The 13,562-nt window shown below is 38.3% G+C and overlaps 1 protein-coding gene across 4 annotated transcripts in view; it reads right to left on the bottom strand.

Annotated features, from left to right (window-relative positions):
* The window catches only part of TNIK (TRAF2 and NCK interacting kinase), a 380,956-nt gene that overhangs the window by 46,983 nt on the left and 320,411 nt on the right, over positions 1-13,562 (bottom strand). For 2 of the 4 annotated variants that reach the window (XM_012736386.3, XM_012736389.3), the window contains 4 exons: positions 8,847-9,010; positions 6,701-6,798; positions 5,785-5,808; positions 64-248 (listed from right to left, as the gene is read on the bottom strand). In XM_012736386.3, coding sequence (XP_012591840.2) covers positions 64-248; positions 5,785-5,808; positions 6,701-6,798; positions 8,847-9,010 — 471 coding nt within the window. The remainder of the gene's footprint in view (positions 1-63; positions 249-5,784; positions 5,809-6,700; positions 6,799-8,846; positions 9,011-13,562) is intronic. The other 2 variants (XM_012736387.3, XM_012736390.3) reach the window with 1 other exon arrangement.

The raw sequence follows: 13,562 nt of genomic DNA, 5'->3' as shown, positions 1-13,562 counted from the left end.
TTGTCCTTTTGTTTTGGAAACCTAGTTCCCTCCTGGTCTACGTTTAAAAAGTAGTCCTCTTACATCAGTCTGGGTATGTCGCTGACAGCCACTGTCCCATCATGGGTCTCACTCTCTCCATCTTCTTCCTCTTCTTCACTGCTCTCAGACTCCTCACTGGAAGAGGAGTAATCGGTCACCTTCTTCAGTGGGCGGTTTGTTTCTTCAATCCGCAGTTCTCTTAATTCTTTGGCTAATGCTGTCAGATCCTACAAAATAAAAGTTTGTTCAGCATATGAATGGCAGATACGATCAAAGCTACATCTCTCAGCAAGTCAGCGCTCCAGCTTAAGCAACGAGAAAAAAAAGCTCTCTCTATAAAACTGTGACAAACGTAGTTATTGCATGGAACTAAGAAACAATGTTTGTAGCATGTAGAAAAGCTAGAAAAGAAAGATGAAATCAATTTAAACTTTGTTCAAAACCAATAGCTAGACTGAGACTGTTCAGTTCTGAATAAATACGTGGATATATGTGTATGTGTATATATGTGTATAAACATACACATGTATACAAACATTGGGCTCTCATTTTATTTTAGAAAGGTGAAGCTGGTCACCCTCAGAGTTAATGGGAAAGTATACAGGTTTAGAAATTGTTCCCCAGTATTCTGGGACTCCTGCCCAAGCCACAGTGATGGCTTTCCCCCTTTATGATTGCTACTGCACCAAAATCTAGCATCAGTCATAGAACAGAGCAATTCCCAAGGTTCCAGCTAGTACAATGACTCATTTGGTGTGTCATCATTCCCTGGAGAGCAGCGGCACCATATCGAATCATGGCCCACCCCAAAGCCTAGAGCCACTGAAATTTATAGCCACAGAGCTGAGTAAATCAAGAGAAAAAAAAAGTTCTCTTCCAGAATAACAGGTGTTTCATTTTCTTTTGTTTTAAATTCCAGCCACCTGGCAGAAACCCTGGCAAAGAACACAGAAATGAATGTGCAAACACCAAAAGGAAGAGATCATTTTTCAGTTTTCCATGAGTATGATGAAACCTTTAGCCTTATGGATGTGATGATGTGGTATCTAATCACCAGGCATATTGCAGGCAGTGTGCTGAGTATCTGACTACCTTTTATTTTACATGCTTTCAGAGCAATGCAGAGGAAGCAGTTCTGCAAAAGCATGGCCGCTCTAATTTGCATGGGTTAAACTGCCCATGGCACACAGCATGCAAATGAGGAAAAAGCAATTTGACATCAGTCTTACCATTTCTCCCTATATAAGTGACCCATGTGGGAATCAGAGCATTCAGTGAGAGACAGGGCATTAGGGAGAAAGAAACTCGTTGAAAAATACTAAATCCCACAGTTTTCTTATGGCCATATTCTCTCTTTATTTTAATCCAGAAATGTATTCATCCAATTCCCTTGACGTAGGATTAGGGCAATCTGAGTGATCTAAATGACTTTTGATAATCTATCCTAATTGGTTAGAGGAAAAGCTGTGATAAATGTGTTAAGTTATAATTGTATTTTGAGAAGACAACAAACTCATGTTTCTCTACTGCCACCTATATGTCAGGTATTATTACTTTAGTTAAGACTAGAAGAGGAAACAACTCAGGTACGTCATTTGGTCTAGAAATTTAAGAAGTTCAAGGTGTTATCAAAGGGAAAGCAATAATGACTTCTAAATTTGTTCTGAAGTTACTTGAATAGAAGCCCTTGAAAAACTGAAGTTTCTGAAAATTCAAACTGTGCATTATGTATACAAACACGCTTGCTAGGGTTTTTACACACATGCACACTTGCGCATGCCTTAATCTCAGCGGATGTATTCCCACATCCGCGAAAGTGAAAGCAGAATTGCATTAAAAAGGCTCAAATGTGCTTAAATATAATGTATACTATAAAAAAGAGGAAAACTACAACACAAAATTTTATGCACATTTATTTCTGGTTTCTTTGGCAATGGGCCAAAATAGGAAAAACTAATATCTGAATTTCAGTTTTTTATTTATTTCCTCTTGACAATTATCAATGTTTATCTTTATCAAATGAAGAAGGAAATGAAGGGTATGCTATACTTAAGGACATTGGGAAAATATATCTCGGTATTTGTTAAATATATTTCAAATAAATATATTTGAAAATATATCTCGGTATTTATCTAAAATAAAAACAAATTACATAAGTTTATTTTATATTTTGATGTCTATATGTTAGGACCATGTTAAATCTCATCAAAGAATATAACTAGTATTTAAAATGTTACTTGTCATTAAAAATAATGATTTATATAATTTAAAGAGAGAATATGGTTTGAAAAAGTTTATTTATATCGTCAATAATTCTGTGAGTAAAATATAATATGATTGCTATGATTTATTTAAATTAATGATACATTTTCCCCAAGGCTTGATTTTATTATCTCTGACATTTCAAAACAAGACAAAATAAATTTTTTTAAATCAAAATTATTTAGCAATAGTTAATTAGTCCACAGGCTATTGATTTAAAGAAAATTTTACTTGTTATTAATAAAATGACCTAAATTTTTCCAAGCACTGTATTTAGAAACACTTTAAAGTTCTGACCTGCTTTATCATTTTGCTTTTAATTAGAATTTTTTGCTTTCTGTAACTTTAAAAAGCTGTATTTCCTGAAACATTAGAAATAATTGAAAATTCCTTTTAAGTTTAATTGGTAACAGCTTGAAGGGTAAGACATATATGAAAATCCCAAGGCAACAATAATGAGTAACTCAAAAGTAATACCCCCAAAGAAAATTAATCTTCCATTGCCAATAGCCTAGGTATTTAGCTGAAGTTTTGTTTCTTATCCATCCACTATGGAAAAATTTACAATAGCAAAGTTATAGGAAATAGACATGATCTAAAACTGACATCATTGGGTTCAGATCCATTTTCATACATTTTGCTCTCTGACAATACCAATTTTCTCCATATAATGAGTCTTTGTAGTAATTTATTGCTTGGCTGTCTCAAGCCTGGAGCTAAAAAGTATTTTAAAAAGGAAATGAAAATTCTATTTAGCATGAAAAAAGTGTAAAAATGTGTAACTAAAAAATAATATGGCAAAATGATATAAGATTTTTCTATTATGGAGTAAATGTGAAGATAGTTAAAAAACTCTTACCCAAAGGCTTCCTTGATGTAACACTTTTGAGAATCAACTTGATGTAATTTTTCATTCAGCAAAGCTTATTTAATCTGACAATTATGCACATCTTGCCTAAAAAGGTGCTCTTCTAGATCTCTTTTTAGAAACATTATAGTTTAGTCAAATTTTAGTTCAATTTTTTGAACTATAATTTTGTTTAAAAATTTTAAGCTGGATTTTTCTTTATGTATTAAAAGTGTTTATTTCCTTTTTAGGAAATCTAAAGATATGACATTAGGCAAGTCACTTAACTTCAGGGTCCTCACCTGAGGAATAAAGGGGTTGGGTTGGACTGCCGGTTTTTACTAAACTTCCATCCAATCTATGGATGTGCTCTGGAATTTTTCAGACTCCTACATACACACTAATGAATAAAAACTAGTAAAGCCAGTGTTAGCTTGTGTATATAATCTTCACATTGCAATTAAATAATAGGTAATTATTTAATATGGCTTTTATTTATTTTCAAATTAAATGATTACACACTATTCTACAGAATCTCATATTCCATTAAGTAATGCCACATTAATGAACAACACTCCTCCAGATTGATTTGTGTGAAAAATTAAACCATTTAATTAGCCATAATAAGCAACTAGTTTTCAAAAAGAATTTTAAGACTTTTTATGTCAATGCTGCTTATCTAAATGGCAAAACAGTCACTGAGAGGGAAGCCACATCAAAACCTACTAATGGAGAAGGGGAAAAGGCTTAGTTTAAGGTTTCTCAAGTGTGGCGCTACTGACATTCTGGGCCAGATAATTCTTTCTCGTGGGGAATTGTGCATTTGTGGGATGTCCAGCAGCAGCCCTCCGCTTTATCCACAAGTAGCACTGCCTCCCACCCCAAAGTTGTGACAAGCAAAACTGTCTTCAGACTTTGCCAAATGTCGCCCAAGGGAAGGGGAGTGGAGGAACCATTCCTGGTTGAGAACCCAGTAATCCTGTATTCTTCCAGAGCAGGGAACCAGAATCACCTGCAGGGCCTTTTCCAACCACACATGGCCCTAGAGATTATGGTGTGCAGCTGACACTCCCTCAATTATTTATAATGACTTATACCTCTGCTGCCCTCTCTCATCTCTGTCCAGTGTGGTGCAGTACACTACAATAAATAAAGCAATTTTTAAAAGCCTAAAATGTCCTGTTTAACTAGATGAAACCCATGAGTGCCCTGTCCTGCATGACAGCCCCATTCAAGCCAATTTTTGGACTCATGAAAGCAATTCCTCCTGAGTTGGGTATGTGCATGCGTGCACACACACAACCATTCCATTGGCAACCACAGCACCAGAACATCATTCTCTTTCTTTACCTGTTCTGGGAGAAAACTGGTAAAAGTTGTGATAAATCACTGTCCTCCTCGCTCTTATGAGGGAAAGGGGCAAGCAAGGCCATGGCATGGAGCAAGGAAAACCAGTCCCCTCTTCCTTTCCTATAAACGCCATCCACACACTGCAGACATGCAGAGGCTCATCTTGTAAGCAAGACTCCTTTAACGATAGTAACAAGTTTCTAAGTCAGTCTGAATGGGGAGGCTCCTTGGTGAAGACTAGATGCATAGAAACATGCTTCTCCCACCTGCCAAAACAGCTCCATGCGTCTGGCCCAAACCCTAAGAGCCAAGTCAAGACAAATTCTTGGCTTTCTGTAGCACTTCATACTTCCTAAAATGCTTTTGCACAAATCACTTCAAGTGACCCTCAATAATCCTTTCAGTGAGGCATAGAAGATGTTTTCATTCCCATTCTACAGTTGAGGAAACTCTGGCCCAGAGAGGTTATGGGACTAGTCCCAGCCAGTTATAGACTATAGAGGGAGCCAGGACTTGAATGCAGCTTGCTGATCCCAAAGCCAGGGCTTTTTCCATTCAATTTCACAAAAATAGTGCTCAGCAGAGCCACAGCCTTAAAGCTGTAATGGTAGTCTTTAGATTCCATGCATTTAGGACTCTTTGCAAGGCCTGGCTCTTAAAAAAAGAAATCTACTATGCTGTATTCATGCAAGTCTGACAAACAGCAGAAGGGCAGTCATCCTTCTTAGCAAACTACCTACGATTGACAAAGCTATATATTTTTCTAATGGAAAAATGTCTCCCTAGATAAGGAAATAAAGTCACTTAACTTGTCAGGATTCATTAACTAAGGCTGATGTTGCTGCTGATGCTGTTGTTAATGTCCCACAAAATTAATCTAACAACACTTGGTAACTCCTTGTTCACAAATCACACACTATAAATTTGGAGTCCCCTAGAATGATGTCTTTTCTTTCTTAGAAAAACCACTGAGAGCTAAGGCTGGCAAGTACAAGTTTGCTACTGGGAGATAGTGGAAGGAGAAACTGCCATTAACAGAGCACTATACCTGTCATTAGCCAGACTGGAACATTGGAAAAGTGACATTCTAACTTAGAAGGAAGGTCTCTGAAGCTTTATAGGGGTAGGTCTGAGGGTCTTAAACCCGCTTTCATTGAAGGGGCTCTCCTCCCAGCTGATCACTGCAAATGACTGGACTTTAAATCTGTGACCCCACTGGGCACCTTTCTGAATGTCAATATCAGGAAATAAATTTAATATTTACATCTTGTGAAAGCATGACCAAGAGAAAAGGTAATACTAACCTCATCTATAGCTTTCTTATAGCTCTGAGATGAGAGGAACCCAATCCAGAAGAATCCACAGAAGACGGCAAAGCCAGAAGAAAGCAGCAGGTTAGACACAAAATTGGGATCGTTAGTACAGAAACGGTAACTACAAAAGGGCAAAGGGAACTTCAACTCAGAATTATGCAAATTCCTTCATTACCACTTGCAGTATACTTCCTGATTTTAAGATATAAAAAAGGGAGTAAACCAAAAAAGCTTCATATTCATTTTGTAGAAAAGATTCTCAGAAAATTTAAATATAGTACCCTTATTTTTACTGGGATAGGAGCTCATCCCAAATTAATTTTCAACTTTCAAATTTCAGCCTCTATGTTCTACTTTCTTTCTGTAAGGCTACTTGGGGTTTTGTCATGTCATAGCAATGAACTTGGATTTCAAGTTGTCAGGGCTGAGTTGGACCATGCTTGTCAAGTTTTGGCCCAGAAAATACAGTTCGAGAGAGATGAAGAGTAGCAGAAAAACTATAATACTAATTCATATGGAAAGCAATATGAGGAAAGAGCAGAACAGACATGAGAAACGCATAGAAAGTGCCCACGTGTCCTTAACTGCTAGTTTTAACATCTTTTTGCCAAAGTTGCTGAGTAGAAATTATGGAATGGGTATGAGTTATTTTTCTTCCTGTTTTATCTCTAAAGGAGTGCTGACAATCAGCAAAATATCCAAAGGCAGAGGACAGCAGTCCAAGATCTGTTCAGTTCTTTCCTAATTAGGGATGATTTTCTTCTGGATGTTTCCAGCATCCATTCTTTTTATTAACCTCAACAATTTTTGTTCATAATTAATCATGAGTGTATCCCCAATCCCTTTATCCTGTGGTTTCTCTGGTAAATGAAAAGAGTTCGAAGGTCTTAGAGAGAAAAGCACTCACAGCTGGTCGACTAGGCCGGGTGATGTCCCTGGACTCTTCTGGCTTCACCTTGACAGGCTCATGGGGGGGCACAGGCGATCCTTCCGACTTACTGTTGGCTACAGGAAAGAGCAGAGGGCAAAGAGGAGATGACCATGAGAAAGGCTGGATCCAGTTCTGCATGCGTCATCTCTGATGAGTCATCCCTTCAGGATTACTCAGTGGCCGCATCATTCACTTAGGCAAATCCTCAAGCACAGCCATGGAAAAATAATAAGTTCAGGCAAACACATTTAAGCTTGTAACCTGAAGTCACTCGTAATAATAAGAAAAATGGTAGCAGGCACCACTACCACCGCCACTTACTGAGCACTTATGATGTGTCGGGCATAATGAATGCCAAATGCTTTCCATGTCAATTACCTCATTTAATCCTTGCTCCAACCCAGTGGTGTGGTGATATTTTGCTATTTTATAGTTGAACACAGACTTAGAAAGATGACACAGCTGGCCTGAGGTGACGCTGAAATCATGGACAGAGCTGGGATTCTGTCTGATTTCTGAAAGTCCTACTCTTAATCACTAAGCGGAATCAGCTTCTAAGTTAGGGTGCTGTGCTTGGCTCCTTCCTTTCCCATTTACCCATCAGGGTAGGCTATTCTGATGGAGTTTTGTGAGAAAAAAAAGGACACCTATTTTATGTGGTCAAATGGTTTTTAAGTGGGGGTAGGAGTGGTCTGTGCCTTTTAAGGACAGAAGAACTGGATGAAGACAGGAAGGAAGGTGTTGCCCTGGAAAAGACGTGCAGAGCACGGTGGGGAGCAGGGTGGCTCCCCAGAGCTGCAGAGGGAATAGCATCTCTCCAGCCTGTGAGCCCACAGGTAGAGAAGAGGCAATCTGTGGTAGGGGAGATTGTGTTCTGTTTTGTTCAAAGTGGTCTTTCCTGGGCAGGGATGTACCAGGGATATAAGATCTTTTGTAACCCGAAAAAACTAGGGGCTGAAGGAAAGAATATAAGAATTAAGCCCAAGCAGATTAGAGAATTAAAATCGTATGTATAAGTTTGGTTTTCTTTACTATTAGCTCTAATATGAAATTACTTATGAATAGTAAAAAAGGAAGGGATGAGAGTTTTCTAAATTAAGAAAATTTATATTTGGATAAAGATAACAAAAAGGTACAGTGGGTAGCTCTGGGATGTGCCAGTGGTCAGAGAACGCACATGAGTCAGCCATATCCTATCCCGATCTGGACACGAGAACATCACGTTAGACATCAAGCTTTTCAAAATGGACATACAGTGATTTACTTATTAAAAATCTTAAGAAGATATTAGGCAGTAAACTGTGTGATCGTGTGTAATAAAGAGGCTAAGAAAGAAAAGAGAACTGGTGATTTTTAATCAGACAGTAATTTATAAGCATATTAATATTTATCAAATTACACTTTCAAAAATACTTGTCTTTATCACTTGGAAGCAAAATTATCTTTGGAAGAAACTGATTCAGAAAGAATGAATTTTTTATCAGTTAGAAACAATGTATTGTTATGTATCATTACCCGGACAATAATAATCTTTTTCACAGGGTTCTCCATTAATGAAAACTAAACTGTGATGGATTGTTTGAATTAAACATTTAGAGAGGCTAAGTTTTACCCATCTAATAGAAATAGCCAATAGAGTCAACTTTTTTTTAAGTAAAAGATTTTACTTTTTTCAAGTGTATTTATTCTATATTAGTCTTCACTAAATTTCATTTTGAGAAATACCTAGTATTCTTCAGAATTCTTAAAGAGACTGTTGGCACAATGTGCACAGGACATTTGGGAGTACATGAAACTCTAAACACAGGCTATCAAATAGAAATGGAAATTCAAGTGACTGGTAAGGGACTGTATTTTCAAATAAGACCACTATTCGGTGATCTCCCTAGAAAACACTGGTTTCTGAGATTAGGAACGATTTTGTCCATCCTCTGACATCACACACAATTAGGGACGGCGGCCCACTCCCCTGCGGAGACTGAGGGCGAGAGCAGGTAAGGGGCTGTTCAAGATCACACAGTAGTGGCCACACAAAGACCAGAGTCAGAATATAACCATTTTCCTTGCTCACAGCTTTCCTCCCCAGGCAATGCTGCCAGGGAAAAGTAAGAGAAAGCGTTACCTCGAACTCTGGTGCGTTCACTGGATCCCGCGTGCGATCCAGGCTGGGAGCCTCCCTGGGAGCTGGGCTGGGAGCTGGGGGTGCTGGAGCTGGAGGAACTGCCACTGCTGGTCCTCTGCAAGGGGCTCTCCAGGATGGGCTCGGTTCTCCGGAGATCAGGGTTGCTGTGTGGACGACAGAGCTCATGGATTACACTCTCGAGACCATGCCAATTTTGCAAACTATGCATTTGGTAAGGGGTTAATTTCTAAAATACATAAGGAACACCACTCAATAACAAGAAAACAATTTAAAAATGGGCAAAGGGCCTAAATAGATATTTCTCAAAAGAAGCCATACAAATGGCCAACAGGTATATATTAAAAAATGTTCAACATCATTACTCATCATGGAAATGCAAATTAAAACCACAGTGAGAGGCCGGGCACGGTGGCTCACATTAAGGTGCTTCCAATACCTTGCTGTGACATGTAACACTGAGACAGCCATCTACCTGCATACAAATACCCAATCACATCTTTATTTTCTGGAATTGGAATTCTTGGATGAAAAGGCATAAACTAGGGTTTGTGTGTGTGTATATGTGTGTATGAGCATATAAAGGTATTACCAGTTTGCACTAAAGTGTATGTGCTGGTCCATCTCATTGAATTCTTACCACTTTTTATTATGAGCAATTTGCTAAATTGTATCTTGCTGCTTAAGTGCAGTTTTAAAAAATATTACCACTGTGGTAAAATAATTATTATTCATGTTTATTTGCCATTTATAATTCTTCTTCTGTGAGTTGCTTAAACACATCCTTTGCTCATGTAGCTAGTGGAGCCTTTGTACTTACTATTTTCTTGCAGGAAGTCTTTATATACTGAGGCTATTATCAAAGGGAGGCTGGTAATTGTTATAAAATGCTAACTCAAGAACAAATTAGTTTGTTGGTTGGCTAGGAGCCCTCAATTTAAAAAAGACTTTGCTGTATTATTCATCTTCATATCTTCACTGTCCCCAAAATAGCAGTATTCATTCACTCACTCAGTTGTCCTATACCAAGCACTAGGTCAGGCATTTGAGATACGGTATTGAACAAGATACAGCCCGTGCTCTCTGCGAGCTTAGCCAGATAAACACAGTCTAATTCATTCGTGCCCTGCCTGCAACTTAGAACCAGACAATATGGGAGGACCTAGAACACTCTTGACAATCAGGGAAGCTGTACCAGGAGAGGAGACATGGAAGCAGTGGTGGTGGGAGGCAGCTGCTGAGGTTTTTATGATTTCATTTAAAAAATAAGCAGAATTTTCAAAGTTTCTAAAAAACGTTTCCTTTTAAGTTTATAACTCCTAGGCCTTTTCATTTTTCTGTTAGATTTGCACAATGCTGGGCATGGAGAATTTAGTGAGACCTGAAACTCAAAGCTCCAGTGTATGGCCATCCATTGCTGAGGGGAAGAAACCGATCCAACATTGATTCCCTCCGCATTTCCAACATCTTCATTTCCCCAAACAGAATTTGTTAATAGAGTCACCATAGTGCTATGATTTTAATGCAATAAGATATCACAGTAAAATGTAATTTTATATTTTAATTTTGCTCTGCCTAGTCCAAGAGTACCAAGTGCATACCAGTCACTTTGCACTGTGTTTGGTGTTAGCTGTTTCACATATAAATTTGAAAAAAGTCTGACCCCTCCCTTGAGACATCTGTAGTTTAGTCTACAGTAATCTGGCCATAAAACACACAAAACAGCATCTTTATAAGCAGCAGTTAAACCAAATCATTTCTTTTTGAAAACACAAGAATGTTGCTTTGTAGTAATTTATCTGCCAAAAACATTTGAGTAAAAATGAATAGCAACCCTGGAAAACTTCAGTGGAAAACATATGTAAAAATAAATATGTTCTCATAATTTATTGATTTTGATCTTATAAATGTAGAACTTATGACAATATTTACCTTTGCAGTTTTTTGTAGCTAAAGGGGTTGCTAAGTTAACCTACCAGTAAAATCAATTGCAGAATGACCATTGGTAAATTGAGAAAGACTTAAAACTTTTTTTGATGCCTTAATGGCATTCCTTTGTGTAGTAACTATTTTTGTGAAGATTGTTTGTATCAAATTGATAGATTTGGATCCATACTGGAAATACCCTTAATGTAGAAAGCACCTAAAATGATAAATGAATAACACTTATAAAGTATCCTACATTTCAAACTCTTCATTTTTTATAAACAACATAACCCATCTCCTTTAATTCTCAAATAATGAATTCTTCTCTACTTGCCCTCTATTATTAAATAGTAGTGGTCAAAAATTATTATGCATAGTTAATAATAAATTCCAAAAGTATTTGTTCTAAAAAATGTATTGCTAACCAACTGTATTGCAGATTAAGAATGATGGGCATGTTAAGGTTTCTTGGTGTTGCTCCCATTTTGTGGAATGGTGATGCAGTGTTCTTTGTATTACAAAAAAACACCTATTGAGAGAGGGGGAGCTGGTGATAGGTACTTTTCCCCTAGTGGTTGTGATGTGGTAGCAGGATCCAGCTACTTGCTCTAATGTAGCACTCCTTTGATTATTTAGCCACAATCTTTTTATTAAGCACCTACTTTGTAAGACTCACTGGACCAGGATGAGGGGTGGGGGAAAAGCACAGGCCATAGGGCAAACAGCGAAGTCACGACATGATCATGCAGATGAGATACGTACGTAGACACAGTAGGGGACATGGCAAAACTCTGCATGTTGTGTGTGGAAGAGACTGTAAATGCTGTTGGAGTTTGGGGAACAGTAAATGCAGACTAGAGTGGTCGAGGGTGGTGTTACGAAGAAGATAGGACTTGAGTAGGCCTTGGAGTAGTGAGCAGGAAGCCTGGGAAACCTCCCGAGCAGAGACTCAGGGCCCAGGCTTTCCTGGGACATGTGGACGCAGAGGACAGGGCTGGACACAGTGCCAAGTCTGTGTTAGGAAACTCCGGGAGAGTGGCGTGATCTGAAGAAAGGGGTGGGTTGTAAAGTAACAGCTTTTATGGCCTGGCAGAGAGTGCGAACTTCCCAAGGTAGGCGACTGAATGGCCAGGAGAGAGGCAGGCAGACCAGTTGGGAGGCTGCTGCCGCGTCAGCAACCAGGCCTGGGCTAGGGCTGTCCTGGCATAAGAAGGAGCATGGGCATTATTAGCAGGACTATGGAAGGAACGTGTGTCTGACAGGGCTCGAGCCTCCTTCTGTGTGAAGCTAATTGGACCCCATGGGCCTTAAATCCCTGACCTGGGCCTCATTAGCACAAGTTCTCCCCACTAGAGCTAACCAGTGTGGGTGCTGATCTTAAAAGGTTGCTATTTTTGCTGCTAGAGACTAAAAGAATTATTTAGTCTGTAAGTAATCACACACAGAAATAGGGGAAACTTTGCAATGTCTTTTCTACCTTTGTTTTTTAGTAAAACATGAGTAGTTTGAGAAAATGTCATGCTGTTCACATTTTTCTCTCTCTCATTTTGTATTAAATGGTCTGGCCTTTGGGCAAAGGGGTATGAGATTAATATTCTTAGAGGGGATCAATTTCAGAATAATTCCATGAAATAATAGATATCCTTTATTCACATATTAACTGAGCCTATTTAGATCTAAATGTGGAAAAACTCGAAAACATCCAAATAGACTTCTTTAAATGCTAACTTTTAGTTCAGACATTTGCCATCCTATGGACAATGCTGTTAGGTCTATAAAACACACAGTAAAGCAATTATTCCATTCATTTGAATCATAAAAAGTCAAAACAGAAAATTAGGATTACAAAGTAAATTCATGGCCCAAATACTTGGGCCAAGTCTTTAATTATCAGGCTGACTGCCAAATTTCACTTTATTTTGTTCTTTGACGACATAGCCAATGAGAAGGAATGAGCCATAAGAAGATAGGTTTGGGATGGGATAGAGGATTAGTTTTTGAAAGTAAGCATTTAGTCACTGGATTTTTGACTGGGTGTTTCTGGCTTAATTTGCATCTTTTCATATTCTGAATGTACTTGTTTGATCAAATTTTAATTTGCTTTAAAAGAACACATGCATCAAAGTTAAATATGAAAGTGCCTGGAGTTTTTTAAAACAATATTTTAAAATAATCAAATCATATCTTGATTTAAATTCACCTGTCACCTTGATAGCATGAAGCATTTGGGAGTATACAGAGCAGGTGAGAACTGCCCATTGATCTTGCAGCCTGAGCAATGCCCAGCTGCATATGCATGTGGAGGAAGGGCAGGGAGCAGGTGCATGGGGTCATGGTGACTGTGTTATCACCCGGAATTTAGCCATCTAGGAAGAGAAGTATCAAAAGCATGTGATAATATTACTTCCAGTTTGAGTGGGGAAGTGTTCAGGTTATAAATGAGTCTCACAGGACAACAAGTTTTAAAAAGTGGTGAGTATCACAAGATAAGAATGAATAACCATAAGAGTAAGAGGAGCTGTTCACTGACTCACTAAACCACATGGTGTGAAAGGTAGAGGCAAAATGGTGCTGTGCCAGTCAATGAATCAAGGGCTGCTTTCCCCTGGGAAAATGAGACAGCAATGCCAGCTGCATCCATACTAAATAGATTTGCATCGAGTAGTACCTAAGAGCATAGACTTTAGTGCAAGGCTACCTGAGTTCAAATCTTGGCTCTACCACTTAACTAATTTTGTCACTTAGGGCAATTTACTTGCATGTATCTCAATT

The sequence above is a fragment of the Microcebus murinus genome, chromosome 1, assembly GCF_040939455.1.
Source record: "Microcebus murinus isolate Inina chromosome 1, M.murinus_Inina_mat1.0, whole genome shotgun sequence".
NCBI lineage: Eukaryota > Metazoa > Chordata > Mammalia > Primates > Cheirogaleidae > Microcebus > Microcebus murinus.
Note: the sequence above shows the minus strand (reverse complement) of the source record. Positions and strands in the feature narration are given on the sequence as shown.